General features: G+C 45.8%; 1 protein-coding gene across 1 annotated transcript in view; it reads left to right on the plus strand.

Annotated features, from left to right (window-relative positions):
* The window catches only part of C21H7orf50 (chromosome 21 C7orf50 homolog), a 132,901-nt gene that overhangs the window by 20,003 nt on the left and 91,537 nt on the right, over window positions 1–21,361 (plus strand). Inside the window, exon 2 of the mRNA XM_056866627.1 lies at window positions 13,695–13,730. Within this exon, the coding sequence (XP_056722605.1) occupies window positions 13,695–13,730 (36 nt within the window). The remainder of the gene's footprint in view (window positions 1–13,694; window positions 13,731–21,361) is intronic.

The following is a 21,361-nucleotide window of genomic DNA, read 5'->3' on the forward strand; positions in this document are numbered from 1 at the left end:
AGACAGGTTTGTACTGTTGGCTGCTAGCGTGTATAACTAAAAAAAAAAAAAAAAAAAGGATTAGACAAATTAAGGGAAAATAAATCTATCATGAGCACAGTTACTATAAACTGCCTTGTGTCAGGCTTGTAGGCAGGGGATAAATAAAGTAGTTCGTAATAGAGCCTCCGTGCACAGAAGCAGTCTACCTCGGAGGACCAGATGGTGGAATTTAAATTACAAAGATGATAACTCTTTCCCTCCGGTACAACCTGCATCTCTCGATGAGAGAAAGTTGAAATAAAGAATACCTTTTGCCTGATCCCAAGTTCTTATGCTCTTAGATTCCACAGAAAGGCATGCATAAAAGTAGATGCACAAGGGATTGTCATGTTTATTTCTGGGAAGAAAATTTATTTTGAGTTGCCCGAAATAAGGTCTCTCTTTATTCTTGCATGTACCACGAAGCTCGCAACAACACATTTTTAGATGAAGGCGTTCTTCCAAAATGTAACTTATCTTGTAGACATTTGATTTTTGCCAACACGGAGTCTACTCTTAACTCAGCAGTATTTTTAGCTTGCCTTTTCCTGTGAATTCTTGTTCCTGAATGGTGCCGCAAATAACTTTTATAAGCTACTGAAAAATTAGAGCCCATGTAAATGTTTGAAGGGGGGAAAAAGAATACTTCAAATAGTACTGCACTCGTGATATTCTAATTATGGATTATGGTCTGTGAGAAACCAAAACCATTTTTGTAATAGGCATCAGTTTGTGTTTTCCCTTCCTCATATATGTATGGAATTTATTTTACCTTAAGTCCCGTAGATCCATAGGCAGTAGCAGGTCTACGGTTGGTCTCCTTCCAGCCCCCGTTCGGCTGAAATATTTTCGAAGGCATCCTTCGCCCGCTCACAGAAGAGCCACGCAAAATAAGTCCTACCAAGACGATGCTCAGTATTGCTGAAGGCGAGACATCCTTAAAATTACCAACATTGTTTTATAGGAACAAAACTGGGACAGTGCAGCAAGCCCTACCCACGAGGAGAGCATTATACATTCTCCGAGCTTCTGCAGTTTGGATTTGCTGTCCAGCCTTTAAAGGCTAAAGTTAACCCTGTTTCTGCCGGCTCGTTTGTCTTTACCCGGTTTTCAGGACCTTCTTCAAGCACCATGGGGGGATTCTGCATCTTTTATTCCACCCTCTGGTTTTGAAATTCCACCCCAACTGCAAGAAAAGCAAGCTGTCAGTAGAGTGAGCTGCATTTCCACAGCCTCGGCTAAGAGCGGAAATGTCCACAGGGCATTGCTAGCCTGTTGTCCAAGCTTATCGTAGCTGCTAGTCAAAAAGTCACTGGGAAAAAAAGGTTTTGAATGAACGATGTGCCCTACCCTTTTTGGTGAGTCCTGTTTCCCTCCAAAGCTCGTGCGCCTTTCAGCAAGCGCCCAAAGCATCCCTGGCTCGACGTGCCGAAGTGCAATCGCAATCATCTTCGGGTCTCAGCCGTGCTTCTAAGGCCTGATGCAGCAGGTGGAGGCTTGAAGTTCATCTGCCTTGCAAGACAGCAGCACCGTGTACACCACCTGGTGGCTGCCAGGATTGCTGTGCTGACTGTGGGAACCGACTTCTCGGATGACTTCCTGTCAAACCCTGCTTTCGGAAGGGAAGCGGTGAGGCTGCTGTCCTTGTGATCGGCAGAAAAGGTTTTTACCCTGTGGGCGAAAGAGCCAGCGAGTTACCTGTGTCCTCCCCCCCTCCCCCCTGCCAAGCGTTTGCCCCTCTGGAATTAAGTAAGACCAGTTATGACTGTCTCTCCTGACAAATAGATTCCAGTCCAGTAGCACCTTAGAGAGGTCAAGATTTTTTTTGGAGGGGGTGAGCTTTCGAGAGTCTCAAAGCTCCCTTCGTCAGTGTTGGTTGTCGAAAGCTCATGCCCCCCCCCCAAAAAAAAATCTTGTTGGCCTCTAAGGTGCCGCTGGACTGGAATCTAGCTGTTCTACTGCAGACCAACATGGCTACCCTCTGAAATTATCTTTTGCACAGAGCATCTTTGCTCACGTTTGCACGGGTGGGGCAGCGTTTTCAGCACAAACAATTAGCTCACGGATGATCTTTGGGATTCTAGTTAATCCCAAATAAAACCCTTAGAAAGGGAACCAGGAAACGGGACATATGGCTCTGTGTAACCAAGGTGTGGTGACGATGGTTGGTTTATTTGTGCTGATATTTATACCCCGCTTTTCTGCCCAGTGGAGACCCAGAGCGGCTTACACTGTCATTCTTTCCTCCTACGTTTTATCCTCACAACAACCCTGTGAGGTGGGTTGGCCTGAGAGTGTGTGACTGGCCCAAGGGCACCCAGTGAGCTTCCGCAGCAGAGGGGAGGATTCGAACCTGGGTCTCTCCCAGGTGCTGTGGCGCCCAAGGGTATCATGTTGGGGGCCACTGCTCTAGAGCCATAGGCATTCTTTTTCTTACTTTCAGAGGATCCTTTTCACACTGACTTGTCTGCCAGGGAATCTCCCTGTACATAGCAGAAAGTTTCTACGCATGCGCTAGATTGCGCGGTCAGTTGACTCAGAGAACAATTCTGGCTTGTTGGGACCCCTATAAGCTTTCCTAGAATTGCAAATTGCTTGGGGAAAGTTCAGTGTGGGGATGCTTTCTGAAACTCCTGTTTTAGAAACCTGTTACTTCTACCGTTGGCCTTCTCCCTGAGGAACTTGTGGGAAGCATTCAAGGAGCATCAGGGTTCCAGTTTGAAAGTCACTTCTTTGGAACCCCCAAATATTCTTTGTAAGATGTTCTTTGTTCTTGTTTCTAAACTCTGGAAGCTTTCGTTTTTAAGTTACACGACTTTTGCAACTAAACAATTATTCAATTGTGCAGAAACATTTGCATAATATTTGCTTTAAGGGGCAATTTGCTTTTTTTAAAAAAGAAATGTAATTGGGGGAAAAACAACCTAGTAACTTCTGCAGAAACTGTTCTTACTTCTGAAGCTGAATGTGTGATTGACATCTACTGATTCACTACATTTTCTTTTATAAAATATTTTCTAATTATTAAAAAAATTATATCCTTTTTTCTGCCTCACAGGGACCCATATCATTCTGCCCTCCTCTACCTTATCCTCACAGCAACCACCCTGTGAGATAGTCCAGTGGTGCTTTAGAGACCAACAAAAGTTTCAGACTGTAAGCTTAGAATCATAGTTGGAAGGGGCCATAGAGGCCATCTGGTCTAATCCCCTGCTCAATGCAGGATCAGCCTGAGGATCCCTGACAAGTGCTTGTCCAGCCTCTGCTTAAAGACTGCCAGTGAGGGGGAGCTCACCACCTCCCTAGGTAGCCGATTCCACTGTTGAACAACTCTTACTGTAAAAAAAACTTTCCTAATATCCATCTGGTACCTTTCCGCCCACAGTTTAAACCCTTTATTGCGAGTCCGCTCCTCTGCTGCCAACAGGAACTGCTCCCTGCCCTCCTCTAAGTGACAGCCCTTCAAATACTTCAAGAGAGCTTTCAATAGGCAAAGCTCCCTTTGTCAGACATGAGTAGAAAAAACCACCTGTGAGGCAGGTTAGGCCGAGAGATCCCAAGGTCACCCAGGAGGCTTCAGGGGCAGAGTGGAGATTGTTCCAGTTCCAAGTCTGAGTCGGACACTCTAACCGCTACACCACGAGAGCTCTGGCACCAGTGTGATGTAGTGGATTGTGGTGTGGTGTAGTGGATGGAGTGACAAACTTAGAACTTTGGGCGACCCACATTTGAATCCCTGCTGCGGAAGCCCATGGGGTGACCATGTGCCCATCACAGACTCTGAGCCTGGCCTACCTCACAGGGTGGTTGTGAGAAAACAGAAGAGGAGACAAGCATGTTCTATGCCACTTTGAATCCCAGTGTGGGGGGGAGAAAACCGGGGTATAAATAAACTGCAAATGCAGCTTCAAACGCTCCTACCGTTTGTACAATTTTTCTCGCTACAAAGCTAATCAGTTTATCTAAGCGGCGGTATATTGCTCTGCATTTCTGTCAGCCCATATAAATTGTTTTTATTGCATTTCTGCACTTTTATAGCTGAAGCAATCAAGATGGGCTCTAGTAAAGATGCCCCTGTTGGCATTGGTAGCGCCCCAACATACCTCGAGATCTTCACTGTTGCCCAGGTTCCACTGGCCGCTGTGTGGTGCTCCGCGCAGCGAGAGAGCATGGAAATGGGTCAGCAGCTGCCATATATCAGTGCTCCATTTGTGGCTAGGTAACGGCTATCTTGATTTCACTCGGCCATATGTTTCTTTGCGTTTTCAAGGAGTGCTGTTTCCAGCTTAGCACCCCAGGTGTTGGGGCTTGCATTTCCTGAGCCTTTGCCAGGTATGTACACCAGAGAGCGGGGCTTTGCTCCGATTCCCTGCTGTGAACACGTACCCTTGTGGCCTTCTCTGTATTTTTGCGACGTGCGGGACTTATTTATTGAGGGCCGAAGTGGGAAGGAGGCATGGATCCGTGGAGAGCGTGTCAGCGTCTTGGCCCCAGACTGTGCTGAGTTGTACTGAGTCATGTTGTCCTGTTTCTAAAGCCTGTTTTCTTTTTAAGGCGTATTTTTCTTTTCTCTACGTTTGTCGAGTGCTTTGAGCTGCCCCTAGGAGACCGTAAGCAGGATCAGTTGTTCGATTAAATAGATTTTAAATTGGAAAAATACAATAATAATAGTAATTGTGTGCTGTCAAGTCGCACCCAGCTCCTTGCGACCCCAGAGCCATAGGATTTTCAAGGCAACAGATGAGTAGAGGTGGTTTGTCTTTGCCTTCCTCTGCATAGGGACTCTGGAGTTGGAAGGGGCCATAGAGGCCATCTAGTCCAGTGGTTCTCAAAGTGGGCAGTACCACCCCCTGTTGGGCGGTGGGATTACCTAGGGGGCACTAAGAGGCAAGGAGGCAGCAGGGAGTTCTAGAGGTGGGCCCCTTCGACTGTGTTGTTCACTAAGTTACAGTAGATCAAGCTATGACACCATGCTGGCTAATTTGGTGGAAACTATCAGAATTGTTTTTCCAGACTTTGAAGAGCTGGTACCACTGGATCAAGTTCATCATTTTTCTTTCAACTGAAAAGTTTTAATTTGATTTTGAATAGATGTGCAATTAGTTGTTACTGCTTTGAAATTTTATTGTTATTATCTTCTTTAGTGAGTCATGTAAACCCCTATTTTGAATAATGCTTTTTTATAGGATAGGGTAGGGGGTGCTGGGGTTGAGTCTGTGGAACCAAGGGGGTGGTCGCCCAAAATGTTTGGGAACCACTGATCTAGTCCAGCCCCCTGCTCAATGCAGGATCAGCCTAGAGCATCCCTGACAAGTGCTTGTCCAGCCTCTGCTTAAAAAACAGCCAGGTAGCTGATTTCACTGTTGAACAACTCTGACTGTAAAAAAAACTTTTTCCTAATATCCAGCCGGTACCTCTCCGCCTGCAATTTAAACCCATTATTCCTTGGTAGTCTCCCATCAAAGTACCAACTGCAACTGACGCAGTTTGGCTTTCAAGCTCTAATGAGCTCAGTCTAATCAGGGCTGTTTAGGGTTATTCTTGTGTGTGTGTGTGTGTGTGATCAAGTCACAGCAAACTTATGGCGATCCCATAGGGGTTTCAAGGAAAGAGATGTTCAGAGGCGGTTTCCCATTGCCTGCCTCTGTGTAGCAACCCTGGACTTCCCCCCGAGTGGGGGGTGCTCCCATCTGAGTACTAGCCAGAGCCGACCCTACTTAGCTTCTGAGATCTGATGAGATCGGGCTAGCAAATGCTGTCCCGGTCAGGGTTGTTGTAAGATGGCAGCTGAAATTTGTGGGTTTTGTTGCACGTGTTCCTTTAAAGGAAATCTGTTTCCCAGTCAATTGAGGGGAGGCGTTTTAAAATCAGTTTTATTTAATTGATTAATTAAACAGGGTGACACCGCCCTCATTTCTGATATCTTGTAATGACGGCACTCTCGCCTGAAACGGGGCGAGCGGAATAATTCAACCTCACTTTCTGCAAGCGAGGGGTGGGGCAGAGATACGCTGGCACCCTGGATTCTGCCACAAGCCACAGTCGTTATGTCTGTTCAAGTCAGTGAATTTTAATTCGCGTTTCCCAAGGTATTTTCCGACATTTAGAAACAAGGATTGCTAAAAGCACATCCAATACCCACAGGTTCCAGGTAATGCAACTAATGTGTGTTCTAAATGTACTCGTCCCAGTCGTGCCTGCTCATCTTTTGTTTGGATGTGGGTGACATTCGTTCCCATTTAGCTGGTGGCACACTGTAATAGCATTTCCATAATTGCTCTCCCTTCCCCTTGCCTCCCTTATAAAAGACGATTGCTTCCGAATCGGAGCAGTCTGCTTTTTTCCTCCATGACCAAAACAAATATCCAAACGCCCAGAGAGCTTCCAGCATCCTGGCCTGCGTGCGCTTTTGAAAATGAATTTAGTAATAATTGGAACGTCACCGAGACGACGGAAATATTTTTAGAAACTTTTATTAACTTTATACGTGGAAAAACAACAACAACAGAGTTTGACTCTGGTTTAGAACATCGGGGGAAACAGTTCTTCCCTGTCATATTACCATAAACAATTTTTAACAATGGATGATAAACATTTCCCATAATTCCACCTCACTCTCTCAACATTCCATTACACTTTGGCATGACCGACAAAACAGAGCACAGGCTGGCATAACAAAGAGGAAGGGATTGGCTCGATTCTGAGTGGCTGGCATAGCTAGAGCAGTGGTCCCCAACTTGGTGTCCATGAGCGCCATGATGCCCGCTGACACCTTCTCTGGCGCCCGCTAAGTGTTTTTAAGTAGTGGGTGGGGCCAGGTAATGCTTCTGCCCAGCGGGGCTTCTGATTGACTACTGGAGATTTGATTGGCTGCACAGATTTTTTTTGAAAAGGTGCACTGGCAGCAGCTGCCACCACAGCGCAAGGATCTACACGGTGTTGCTGTGCCCGCCGTGCCGTGTCAGAATTCCAGATGTTCCCGCAGGCTCAAAAAGGTTGGGGACCCCTGAACTAGAGGCACAGAACTGACTTATCTCCTTCCGTGATACCATCCACGAGGGGTACCCCCTTTTAATTTCTCCCATGTTGGTGAACAATGTTGCACTTGGAGAGGCTGTTTCAAAGAGGGCGGGAAACATGCTTCCCACCCAACAAAAGGTTGACCCACCTTATCAGTGAGGGAGGAACAAGCTTGGGCTTTTCCCCCACAGCAGCAAACCAAGATTTGTGACACCTATATCTGTTAGGAATTCAGTTTGGTATTTTTTCATCGTAATTAACATTGTAATGAACATTTCACACTCCGGCTTAGATCACGATGGGTAGCCGTGTCAGTCTGTCATGAGCAGTAGAAAAGAGCAAGAGTCCAGTAGCACCTTAAAGACTTAACATAATTTCTGGTAGGGTTATGAGCTTTCGTGAGCCACAGCTCACTTTTTCAGGTATCTTTAAGGTGCTACTGGACTCTTGCTCTTTTCTACTGCTCCAGCTTTTTCCTCTTTAGCCCTGCCCGTTGTTTCTTTGGTTTTCCAAAAAGCATACAGTCAAGATGTGCATGTACCTGAAATTGAGACAGTTTCAACTGGGCACCTGAGTGGTGTTTCTTAAAAAACAAAACCAAACCATGAACAAGGGGTTGGATTCAGCCTGCTTTCCCACTTGATCCTGCTCAATTTCCTTTCTTACTGCAGCCTACCATCCCGCATGGCTTTGGTCCATGCTGGTCCCCTGATCCCCAGCATAGCCTTTTCAGTGGTCGTCATCATCATCTTCATCATTCCTTTATTGACATAAACTCAATGTTTTGTTTTTATTGTGCTTTATATAATAACGTCCGTAGCAAAACTATTGGGCCATTGCTGGAAAGGTTCCCTGGGAGATCTACGGTAATAAAATTAAACTTGAATATTTTCTCTCAGACAAGAATCATCAAACAACTCGGCTGGTTGCTTGATTTTGTACCCAAGTTTGTAATTTTAGAAATAGTAAAAAGGGCCTTTTGACATAAAGAGTGATAGAGTTTTAAAGTTTCTGGGTAGGATTTAAATTTTTAGTATTTGTCAAGGAGAATTTCAAATTGTAAATTGGTTTACAGGTCTATAGGTTATTTCTATCCTGCAGTTTGTATTTGGTATATACCATTTTTGATGGCAGTTGCTACATGAGTTTGGTTGTACACTGATCTTATTCCTTTTGTTTATTCTCTGTATCTGTTTTTGTGCTGGTCGTGGACTGTAATAAAGTTTTAATAATCCTTAATAATAATATTAGAGTGTAGTCTTTACAAAATGGGTAAAAGGCAAATATATCGAATGGTGCTGTTGATTAATACCACCATCTAATTAACTGATTGGCGGACTTTTATAGCAGTCGTTAAAAACTGTGCCACCTTCTCCAATATGTGGGGCGAACGATTGTTAAATAAAAAATACACATTAAAGAAGTCAGAGACATTCAGTATATTTGCCAGCAGGGGGCTTAATAGTTCGTTACGAAATTCTTTGTAAAAACTACAATAACATAAAACATGAACAACTGTTTCAATACAATTGTTGCCACTAGGGCAAAGTCTGTCTGACGGGGGGGATTTTCCAGTGGTCAAAGTGGACTCCTTTCTCCACTTCTAACCAGTGGAAAAAACAGTTGGATACGACCCACCTGGAGATGTGGAAAAGAAGAGTCATTGTTTGTAAAACAGAGGAGGTCAGTAGCTGATGGTGCCATCCTAAACTGAATTTTTTTTTTTTTTTTTGCTGTCAAGTCACATCTGACTTGTGGCAACCCCGGTAGAGTTTTCAAGGCAAGAGGCATTTAGAGGTGGTTTGCCATTGCCTGCCTCCACATCACGACCCTGGTATTCTTTGGAGGTCTCCCATCCAAATACTTGCCAGGGTCGACCCTGCTTGGCTTCCGAGATTAGTCAAGATCAGGTTAGCCAATCTTAGTATGGAACTACTAGTCTCTGAAAGTAAAGGACTAAGCATTTCATTTCAGGGCCCCCCAACCTTTTCCAAGCTCCTGCGGGCACCTTTGGCATTCTGACGCAGGGTGGGGGCACAGCCACAAAATGGCTGCCAAAGGAGGTGGGATCAACCACAAAATGTCAGGGAGGGAGGCTATGCATAACTGTAATAGTAACTCTTCAACATCTAAGGCAGAAGCTCTCTTTAACAGAATGCCTTGTAAAATGAGCATATTGTATAAAAGCATGCATACACACAGTAATGCAGTAAAATAAAATTATGCTGTTGATAGCAGCTGTTGCTGAAGCAACTTTAAAAAAAATCTGCACAGCCAATCAGAAGCTATGCTGGGAAAAGTCCTACCTGGCCCCACCTACTTTCTAAAAACATCTGGTGGACACCAGGAAAGGTGTTGGCAGGCACCGTGGCAGCGATGAGCATTGTGTTAGTGACCTCGGTTTAGTCGGTATTGAGTGAACTTGTAGAGTCTAGACTTAATCTTCCTTAATTTATGGCCTTCTGTTTTAATGAAACCTTGGGACCAGTAGATTAATGACTTCGTGCTCATAGGAAGAAAATGCAACACCCTGTCCCACTGGGATGTTCTTTCTTCCTTTACCATTCGCCTCAGTTTTCTGATACAAAACCCTTGCAATCTGTTTAATAAAAGTGCTACCGTCTTTATGGCCTTTAAGTTTCTTGCGGTGTCACGATGGGTAGACTTTCCATTTTCTCTTGACAGTGATTTTAAAAATATTTAGATCCCAAGAACCCATCATTCCTCAGTATGTTTCACTATCTTCAAAATTTCGTTTTCTACCAGAAGTTTTGGTTTTTTTCAAAAGTTTGCCCAAATACATTGAAGCAACACCTCCCCCATCAACACCAGTATGACAGCTGGCTTAAACCCCACCCTACTTAGTGCCCCACCCCACTGAAAACCAGCTATTTTTCTTCTCCAGGCACACAGGCTAAAGTTGTCAACTCCCAATCGGGGAATATGTGGAGATTTCAGGACACAGCGTTGGGAGAGTTTGATTTGGAGGGGGAGGGACCTCAGTAGGGTAAAACACCACCGAGTCCACCCTCCAAAGCAGCCATTTTCTCCAGGGAAAACTGATATCTGTCGTCTGGAGATGAGTTTTAATTCCAGGAGATTTCCAGGCCCGACTACACACAGTAGAATGTGTTTCTCATTGCAGATAGGCTGTCTGAACCTGGTAACATAGAAGAAGAAGAGTTATTTTTATACCCCACTTTTCTCTACCTTTAAGGAGTCTCAAAGTGGCTCACAGTCGCCTTCCCCTCCCCACAACGAACACCTTGTGAGGTAGGTGGGGCCGAGAGAGTTTGGAGAGAACTGTGAGTAGCCCAAGGTCACCCAGCAGGCTTCGTGTGGAGGAATGGAGAATCAAACCCGGTTCTCCAGATTAGAGTCCGCCACTCTTTAACCACTACATACGTTCCTTCCTGGCAGCAATGTCTCTTTGCAGCTTCTGCCTTCAGTTTCCGATGCATTTAGAGCTTTTGGTGACCCAGAAGAATCCCAATCCAAGAGGCTGCGCGTTCTCTGTAGCCATGCGCAGCATTGCTGGCTCCGTAAAGTGGTCTTTTGAAAGCCTCTGCAACTTGCTAATGGGATGGGTTTTGAAAGCAGGACTCCTTACAGCCGTACAACTTCGTAGCTGCTTGCTTTACAGGAGCATGTGGTGGAGGGCAGGGCCCTTCCTGTGTCTGAGTTGTATCCATTGTTAACCTGTCTGGCTCAATTTTGGAAGCTTGAAGGGATAATGTAGGAGGACAACCTAGTTAGTTTTGTCAACTTAACAAGCATGGCGGGCAGATTTACGTTATTCTTTAAGTAAGAGTGCTTCTATTTCAAGATCTCCCGTCTCTTCCTCACATAATCTCTCTTTCCATTTTATTGATCCTGGGAAGAGCGAGTTTTACTGTATGCCTCCTTAAACTCTAGATAATTAATTGTGTGTATGTGTGTTAATTGCCATCAAGTCGCTTCTGACTCATGGCAACCCTATGAATCAGTGTCCTCCAAAACATCCTATCCTTAACAGCCTTGCTCAGATCTTGCAAACTGAGGGCCATGGCTTCCTTCATGGAGTCAATCCATCTCTTGTTCGGTCTTCCTCTTTTCCAGCTGCCTTCCACTTTTCGTAGCTTCATTGTCTTTTCCATTGACCTTTGTTTTCTCATAATGTGACCAAAGTACAGTAGCCTCAGTTTAGTCATTTTAGTTTCTAGGGACATTTCAGGCTTGATTTGATCTAGAACCTACTTATTTGTCTTTTTGATGTTCCACTCTCCTCCAAAACCACATTTAGAAGGAATCTACTTTCTTCCTGTCAGCTTTCTTCATTGTCCAATTTTCACACCCATACATAGTAATAGGGAATACTGTGGCCCGAATTAACTTGAGAATTACATGGAGATAAAATGGAGGTGAAGTCTCTTTCATAAAAGCTCTCGGCCTGTTTGTTTACACTAGATAAATTCACTGTCCACCCATCAGTCACTGTACAAAGACGCAGCTGCCGTGGGTCCAGTGTGTAATGGCAACTCTGGCAAAGCGTGACGTTCTTGCAGTTGTAAAGAACATCTCTGCTGGAGTATGTTTCTTCAGCAGCCTGGTTGTAGTCGTAAAAGAGCTAGGCAGCCTTTCGTTTTCTGTTAGGAAGTCAGCAAGATCCTTTTTCAGGAGGCACAGGTAAACTTACGACTGAGTTTCTGGCATTTCCAGAGATCTGTTGCTGGCGCGTTGCCTTCTGCAAACTTTTGTGACATTCCATATAAAATTTAAGAAACCATTCCTGTATGGTTTATGAAGGCAAAGTGTGATAACTAAGCTAATGCAGCTCTCTGCAAATAATACTATCTCCGCAGTATTCATTATGAGCTCGTTTTTGGGTGTCCCTATGATTCTCTGTATCTTCAAGGTGGTCCTGGAGAGAAGAATAATGTTGTAAAATAGGCGGCATGCGAACTTGGTGATTGCAATAACCAAAACTGTTGAATGAGAGTGAGCGTTCTGTCGTGGGGAGTGGATTTCTGGCTGAGTCCCTTTAGCTATTAGGAGAATAAAGCAGAAAAGCTGGAACGCAGCTGGAACGCCGAAGCCAAAGGTAAATTTAATAATCTCGTATTCCGGCCATGCAAATAAAGGATCTAATTGGCAGGCTGTTCTTCCATGGTAATTCTCAATGCCCAGCAGCGCCACGGCGATCAGCGCCGTACAGAAGGCCCACATTAGCACAAACCCGATACACACCGTTGGATTTTGATGTGCCCTAGTGATTAAAGCATTCTGGGGCGGGTATTTGCCGAGGTAGAAACTAAGCATCATTAGAACGACAAGGTACTGAGAGCCAAAGTAAGCCAAGTTGAAAAAGAATGAGAGAGTCCCACACTCCAAGTAAGTGACGTAGAGATAGTCAGGCCTCGCCGTGACCGTGAATGAGAAAAGGATCATTAAGAGGCTGCTGACGGCATGAACCAAAATCAGGACGTCGAGCTTCTCGGAGGTGCGCCATGCGCGGGTCTTGATAAACGTGGCCAAGATAATAATCGCGGCTAGTAACCCGAGGGGCACGAAGAAAGCGAAGTAGCCGTGCATAAATCTGGATATGACGTTTTGAGAAGATATGATGTCCTCGAAGCGGGTGGAGGAATGGCTTGGGTACCGAATCCACGTCATGTTATGCGAAATCATTCTGGGTGAAGAGGCTCGGCTTCTTGGTGGTCCTGCAAGGTGAAAGGAAAGGGGAATTAACAGTAAAATCTAGGCGGCAGGAAAATACGCTCCAACCCCCCCCCCCCCCCGGTGCCAAACAGTGCATCTCCAGTGCAGATTAGGGTTGTCATCTCCAGCCTGGGAAATTCCTGGATAATTGGGGGCAATATTTTTTTTGGGGGGGGGGGCAACCTAAAAAACAAAGTTGGGTACCCAAAAGGTTGAGTGGAACAAGACCTAAATAAAATAATGAAATATATTTATTATAAAGTGCTTATGGATAATATGTGCATAAGTGCTTTATAATAAATATATTTCATTGTTTTATTTAGGTCTTGTTTCACTCAACCTTTTGGGTACCCATATTTGGGGGTGACGTCTGTGGAGGAGAGAATTTGGGGGAGGGATTTCACCTAGAGTCTCTGGCATACCATAGAGTTTCTGCTCTGCAGCTGCCGTTTTCTCAAGGGGAGCTGATCTGTGTAGTCTGGAGATCAGTTGTAATTCCTGGAGGTCTCCAGGCTCCACTTGGAGGTTGGGAACCCTACTGAAGATGCATCCCTTGGTGGAAAGGTAAGTAAGGTTCTGGTTTAGTCATATTGGGCTCACTGGTCACCTTGACAGGAAGACCTCATCGCAGCGTTAAAAGCTTGACAACTTTTTATTCCTGCGTAAACTTGCATGGACTAGTGGCTATTTCATCATAGGCAGGTAAAGAGAGCCAGCGTGGTGTAGTGGTTAAGAGTGGCGGACTCTAATTTGGAGAACCGGGTTTTATTCCCCACTCCTCCACATGATGCCTGCTGGGTGGCCTTGGGCTAATTACTGTTCTCTCCGAACTCTCAGCCCAGGCAGAGGCAGACAATGGCAACTGCCTCTGAATGTTTCTTGCTGTGAAAACCCTGCGGGATAGCCATAAGTCAGCTGTGACTTGACGGCACACACACAAAGACAGTCTTTTGAAGGGACATTTAGAAGAAGAGGAGGAGGAGGAGGAGTTGGTTTTTATATGCCGACTGTCTCTACCACTTAAGGAAGAATCAAACCGGCTTACGATCACCTTCCCTTCTCCTCCCCACAACAGACACCCTGAAAGAGTGGAATTAGCGCTAGGTCACTCAGCTGGCTTCATGTGTAGAAGTGGGGAAACCAACCCGGTTCACCTGATTAGTCTCTGCCGCTCATATGGAGGAGTGGGGAATCTAACCCAGTTCTCCAGATCAGAGTCCACCGCTCCACACCACTGCTCTTAACCACTACACCACGCTGGCTCTCCAGCAGCCTAAATTCAAAACTTGGCTGAGGAGTTCTCAGGGGGAAAGGCTGGGAATGTAAAGCAGATGGAGGAGGGAAGGGGTCGTATTATGGGCCATGCTGAAATTCTTTCTTCTGTCTCTGTCCTGTTCCCTTTTGTGACAGGCATAGCTTTACCGAGCCCCGGTGACTGTATTCTGCTTTCCCGCTGAGTGGTTATAATTAGCAGATAGGATTGCTCTGTCAACAATGGAAATTTTAGAATAGTTGTGAAAGCTTCACTTCCGGAGTGATAAAATTCCATGCGTTAATAATCCGACCTTTTAATATATATATATCACACAGCCCTAAATCTCACGGTGGAGCTAGTAGAGAGTGGCAGAATAAAAGTTTTGGGTTTTTTTAAGCCGTCATTGTCTGATTATGTCCTCATCTGCCAAGTTTGAACTGGAGGTGCTTGTGTGTTTTATAGCTGAGTTATAAATTCCTAAAGATTGGGGCTTCTTAAGGTGAAGTTGATGGGGAATTAATTGTAACGGCTTGATTATGTGCAGGCGACGTGATTGTGTTACCATGAAAAGGCATCTTTTTTCCTTTTACACAAAAGATAGAGATTTTGTTTTTAAAAAAAACACAATAGATGTTTGCTCGGCACAAAACGACTGCAATAAATACAATCTTGTTGGCGGCCGAAAAAGCATAATTTTGTTTGTTATCGAGAAAGGAAATTTCCATATAGTCGGTTAGAGAAAACCAAGCACTGATATTATTCAAAGGTTTGGGGGCGCCTTTGGGTTTAGACTCGTGGCATGCACTGCGACAGGATAAACCTTTTGCATTTAAAATGGCTTTGTCGTGTCGAAAATTGTATGGATCTTTGGTTTTGTAATAATTAACACATTTTAAAAGCCAGCTTCTGCTGTCCAAGCTCTCTCTCTATATATATTTTGAGGGAGAGAGAGCATGCCACGTCTGCTATTTCATCTTCCATTTCCTTTATAACGCAAGCATTTCAGGTTTTGCATTAATCCCTCCCAGATTTAAAACTAGGGTTTCTTCCAGTCGTTCAATAGAATGCAAAGCCGATCTGTTCAGGCAGAATGTGCGCACACTCACACAAACACACACACATACAGCAACTCACAGGGACTTTTCCTTATCAGAAGCTTCCATAGAGCCTCATCTGTTAATGGAATAATGTCCCTTCATAAAGCTTTCTTCCATAGCTTATGTCTCTTTAGTTGAATTTTGACAATGTCGGATGAACGATAATGCCACCCTTCTAAATTATTCTTTTAATTTAAGGCTCCGGTCCTAGGCACGTTTTTGCTTGCGTTTAAATCCAGGAGGACTCTGTGGGACTTCTCTCTGGGCAAATGTGCTGCAGAATTGGGTTGTAAGAACATTACAATGAGCTTAAAATATGTTATTCTAAAATGTGCTGTCTGGCTGAAACGAGGCTGAACGATAAATCAGCACCCATAAAATACCTTTACAGTCGTCTGGACTCTGACAACGAAAATGAAGAGCGTTGTAACGGATAAAGCAAGATTTGAGTCCAGTAGCGCCTTGAAGACCAACAGGATTTCCAGAGTATAAGCTTTTGAGAGTCAACGGAGCTGTGATTCTGGAAAGCTCATTCCCCAAAAATCTTGTTGATCTTTAAGGTACTACTGGACTCGCATCGAGTTGTTCTGCTGCAGCCCGACATGACTACCCCCTAAAATGATGTAATGGATAAACGTTTGTTGTGGTTTGGGGAGCCCAAGTTTCAAACCTTGGTTCGGCCATGAAAATATGTGGGGCAGCTTTGGGCCGGTTGCCCCTACCAGCTACATTTAGGGTTGCCAACCTCCAGGTACTAGCTGGAGATCTCCTGCTATTACAACTGATCTCCAGCCCAATAGAGATTAGTTCCCCTGGAGAAAATGGCTGCTTTGGCCATTGGACTCTGTGGCATTAAAGTCCCTTCCCTCCCCAAACCCCGACCTCCTCAGGCTGCGCCCCCAAACCCTTCCGCGTGTGGCGAAGAGGGACCTGGCAACCCTAGCCACGTTCCTTGCTAGGTTTTCTGAGGAAGAAATGGGGAGAGTCAGTGGGAGTGCCATGAACTCCGTGAAGGATGGGTAAGAGATGCGTTTTCTACCTATTATTTGTCTCTTGCTTCCATGGCAACTTCTGTTCCTGGTATTTTCTGGAGTTCTTCCTTTCTAGGCCATGCCATGAACTATCAAGGCCTTGACTGAATGCCTGTAGGCACTATACATTAAGAATCTTTCTCTAGGTTAAAACAAGCCTTGAGACTTATGAACTAAATTCTCTGTTTGGGGGAGAAATAAGCTCTTGAGCAATTTGGCACCTCTGCTATGATAATGGCAAGGCTGCTGGTAGTGGGAGTGCTTTGCCACCATCTGGGGAACCTAGGGTTGCCAACCTCCTGGGGGAGACTGGGGATCTCCCAGAATTACAACTGTTCTCCAAACTACAGAGATCACTTCCTGCAGAGAAAATGGCTGCTTTGGGGGCGATAAACTCTATGGTGTAGTGGTTAGTAGCGGTAGACTCTAATCTGGAGAACCGGATTTGATTCCCTGCTCCTCCACATGAGCAGCGGAGGCTAATCTGGTGAACTGGGTTGGTTTCCTCACTCCTACACGTGAAGCCAGCTGGGTGACCTTGGGCTAGTCACAGCTCTCTTAGAGCTCTCTCAGTCCCACCTACCTCACAGGGTGTCTGTTGTGGGGAGGGGAAGGTAAGGTAAGCCAGTTTGGTTCTGCCTTAAATGGTAGAGAAAGTCGGCATATAAAAACCAACTCATCTTCTGCTGCTGTTTTGGCCCCTCCCCTCCCCAAACCTTTCCCTCTCAAGCTCCACCTCCCAAATCTCCAGGAATTTCCCAGTCCAGAGCTGGCAACCCTAGGGGAAACTGAGGCCTAGAGAACAATGGGTGCGGAGAAGGCGAATGTGCAGTGCACATACCGGGCATCAGAGAGAAACAAAGGGATTTGTCTGTTCCGCTTGCAAGCGCCCACCAATTCTCGGCGCTGCAATAATGATTTTGATGTAAGGGGGATTAGCTCCTTTACTCATTCAGCACCCAATATGAATTCAACTTAATTATTATAAGTCGGATTTTGGTGGTGGTGGTGAGGAATCAGGTTTGGAGTTAATTATGGGGAATAAAGCGGAAACAGTTTGCTCGGGGGGGGGGGGACACCGAATGAAAAGCAGCACATCTGCAAAAGCCCGTCGGAGGGTTGTAACGATAACATTCATAAAATACTTCTTGAGTGTTTGAAACTCTTTGTCCTATAAGGAAATCAATCTAAAGAATGTCTGAGTTCACAGAAGAGACCTTTTCCTGTTTTCCCTTCCCACTGAAGTCTCTTCTAAAAGGTAAAGGTCCCCTGTGCAAGCACCGGGTCATTCCTGACCCATGGGGTGACGTCACATCCCTACGTTTCCAAGGCAGACTTTGTTTGCGGGGTGGTTTGCCAGTGCCTTCCCTAGTCATCTTCCCTTTTCCCCCAGCAAGCCGGGTCCTCATTTTACCGACCTCGGAAGGATGGAAGGCTGAGTCAACCTTGAGCCGGCTACCTGAAACCGACTTCTGTCGGGATCGAACTCAGGTCGTGAGCAGAGCTTTTGACTGCAGTACTGCAGCTTAACACTCTGCGCCACGGGGCTCCTAGAAGTCTCTTCTATCCCCCTAAAAAAGTCACTCCTGAGGATCTAGGTAGCCTTGGGAATATAATCAAATGCGGCTCAGGCAGCCCATTCGCACCTTAAAGACTAACAAAACATCTGGCAGGGTATAAGCTGCCATCTGAAGAAGTGAGCCGTGACTCACGAAAGCTCATACCCTACCAGAAATTTTTGTTAGTCTTTAAAGTGCTACTGGACTCTTGCTCATTTCTACTGATCACACATGAAGCTGCCTTATGCTGAATCAAACCATTGGTCCATCAAGGTCAGTGTTGTCTACTCCAGTGGTTCCCAAACTTTTCGGGCCACCGCCTCCTTGGTTCCACAGACTCATCCCCAGCGCCCCCTACCCTAGATGCTCTACCGCTGAGCCACGGCTTCCATATGCACATGAGACTGCCTTGTCCTGAGTCAGACCCTTGGTCCATCAAAGTCAGTATTATGTATTCAGTCTGGTAGTGGCTCTCCAGGGTCACAAGCAGAGGTCTTTCACATCAGCTACTGCCCGGTCCTTTTAACTGGCAATGCCAGGGGTTGAACCTGCGACCTTTTGCGTGCCAAGCAGTTTCTCTACCTCTGAGCCATAGCCCCTCCCTGAACACATGAAGCTGTCTTCTACTGAGTCCGACCGTTGGCCCATCAAGGCCATTCTCGTCTACTCAGACTGGCGGCAGCTCTCCAGGGTTTCAGGCTGAGACCCTCCCTAATCACCTACTATCTGATCCTTAACTGGAGATGCTGAGGATTGAACCTGGGACCTTCTGCATGCCAATCAGAGGCTCTTCCACCGAGCCACAGTCCCTGTGAACTTGTGTGTTCATAATTTATGTAAGACTCGAATGAGGAACCGTCACCTCACCGCTCTTCACCACTAAAGTGCATCAGATCCCAGAGGCGGTGGTGATGCTGATGCATTTAACGTTTGCACGTGTTTTGATTTTTGAAAAAAAAATGTGTTAAAATGTGGAATCAAGCTTTTTGGGCCCAGGTTTGTTGAGATAGAGTTTGTGCTTTGAGGACCCAGTGGTTGAATAAAGCTCTTGAAATTTATCAAATTTCAGAGGCCGCAAGAAAGGACCAACTGTTCTGCAGTAAAATCTTGAGAAGTTTGTGTGTGGGTGAGTTGTTGTGTGTTAACATTTAACACCCTCTGCACGCTCTCTTGAAAGGTCTAAAAGGAACTGGGTTTAGAATGGTATTTACGAACTTTGGCGTGGATCTGAAAGAGCTGTGGGAGGTCAACAGCAGGGTTTGCCGTACCCGATGGGAGTTCTTTGAAGAGCAGACCCCCACGCCTTGCCTCAAACTGCTTTTGAAACTGTTCTCAGCTTCAAAAGCATGTTGGCACGAAGGAGGGCTGCTGTTCGAGAGCTGGAAACCCAGAGTTCCTTCAGAGACGCAGAACTTCGATCCGCTGCTCTTTGGAATCCTGGCCTTTCTCTTTACTTCTTTTTACTTCATTTATACCCCTTCTCTCCCTCCCCCCCAACGGGGACCTAGAGCGTTCTCCGCTCCTCCAGAGAGTGGGGATTCGAACCTGGGTCTGCCAGATCCTAATCTGCCTCCCTAACCACTACATCACACAGAGTGTGGTAGGACAAAATGTTAACCATGTTGGGCACAATTGCCTATCGATTTCAAGTGAAATCCTTTAGCCCTTGTGTTATATGCCCAGGTAACAACTGCTAGTGTTGCTGGTAATCTTGAGATTACCAATTAAAAGGTGCCCACGGATGGTTATAAGCATCCACCTTGGAGATCCTTTATATTTCAAGAAGACGAGGTTGGTCCAGTTTACCAATCAGAAAAATACAAATCGTTGTGACCCTTTCTAGCACTCTTGAGTACTTCAGCAAAAGTTCCCATACCCCGGTTATGTAGGCCCTGATCCAAATAACCGTGCTTCTAGTTCTGTGGAGCAGATGAGCTTGCGTTCCTCAAGCGTCAAGTCTATGCTGAACGGTCAGGGAATTGTTTTTGGAACCGAGCGCGAAGTGCCAAGGATCTGTGACCAAGGATTCTAGCCGCGGGGGAACAAAACCATCTTACTCTTTATGTGCCCATAGTGCTTTGCAAGACTTTGGCGCCACTGCTGTTGATGGCCAAAGGGAGATACGGCAGCTGCAAACTCAGCTGGGGCAGGCGATGTGAAGGGCCTAAGTAACTCGCCGCTCAGACGTGACAATAGGGCTTTCGCACCGCTTGTCTTTGTGTACCTCCTTGTCTGCCTCCTGGCTCAGGAGATGGGGACATTGCTCAGTGGTAGAACATCTGCTTGGCATGGTATAGTGCCATAGAGTCCACCTTCCAAAGCAGATGTTTTCTCCAGGGGGACTGATCTCTGTCGCCTGGAGATCGTTTGTAATTCCAGGAGGTCTCCAGGCCCCACCTGAAGGTTGGCAACCCTAGCTGGCAGACATGTGCTGCTGCCCCTGTGTACACTAGAAGGCACCCAGCCCTCTTCGGTATGTCTTGCAGAAACAGATGGTTAAACCTGTCTTTCGGAGTTGGTTTCAACGGGCCAAACGGTGCAGGGATGTGGAATTGTTAAGCTTGCTCTGAGAACGGGAGGAAGAATCGGCTCCCCTTCAGCTGCGGTTTCCGCTTAAAAAGATCCTATCCCAGATTTCCCAACACCTCTTCCCTTTGGGCCTGTAGTCTGAAAACCACAGGCATAAGGAAATTGTGTTTCTTGCCATTTTACAGTTGCATACAGGGAGGGGGAAGCCTCAGAAGTGACGTGACTTGTCGAAAATGTGGTAAACAGAAACTAAAGCCCAGTGTGACTTTTATTTGTGCCGTTTTTTTACTTCTTTGCCCTGCTTTTCTTCCGTTACGCCCGCCCGTGTGGGAAATGCACCGTGAAACAAACATTATTGCTCTCTCACTTCACATAACTACACTTTTGGGGGCGAGCGGGAGAGAGCTCTTCTCAGGCGCTCTGCTGCTGCTTATACGCTAGGCTGTATTTGTTTTGGCACCCAGAGCCAAATGTTCTGGAATCCTGTCCTCCAGACCCGCAGTTAATAAATAAATGCTTTGCTGCCAACAGATGGAGCCCAGTGATTCCTCCCAAATTCAGCTCGGGCGGGCGAGTCCCGCAGAAGAAACGTCTCGGGAGAGAGCCAGGATGTGAAACGATTTTCTCGTTGCGTGCGTTCGCTTGAAAAACCCAAGTCTTGGGACTCGGGGGATTTATCAGCTCACACTGACACTTATTTGAAAGCTTCCAAACCGCTTTGCTGTGTTTAGTGATCGTTACTTTAGAAACCAAAACTATTTTGTGTGCGAGAGTTTAGCATATGACATCCTCTCCCCACATTCTTTCTTTCTTTTTTATTGGCTGCAATATTTTTTAAAAAAAGTTATTCTCAGCCAAACAGGGAGCTCTTTGCAAACAGCTATCTGCTGCCAAAAGGGGACCTTTCTCGATGCAAACCGTTCAGCGCAACCCCCCCAAACTGTTATTCTAGTTCTTAGCAAAAGTTTATCTGGACCATCACTGAATTATTGTGGTAAAACCTGGGAACAGCATTGTAAAACTCAGGGGCCCGGCATTTATATAGGTATGAGAACCAAATACAACGCTGACTACGAGAAGTATTTAATTGGGGAGGGTGGGGGGAACCAGCGTTGACCACTGGTCAAAAAAAACCCTGACCGTGTCTCCGCA

Source organism: Euleptes europaea, chromosome 21, assembly GCF_029931775.1.
Source record: "Euleptes europaea isolate rEulEur1 chromosome 21, rEulEur1.hap1, whole genome shotgun sequence".
Classification (NCBI taxonomy): Eukaryota; Metazoa; Chordata; class Lepidosauria; order Squamata; family Sphaerodactylidae; genus Euleptes; species Euleptes europaea.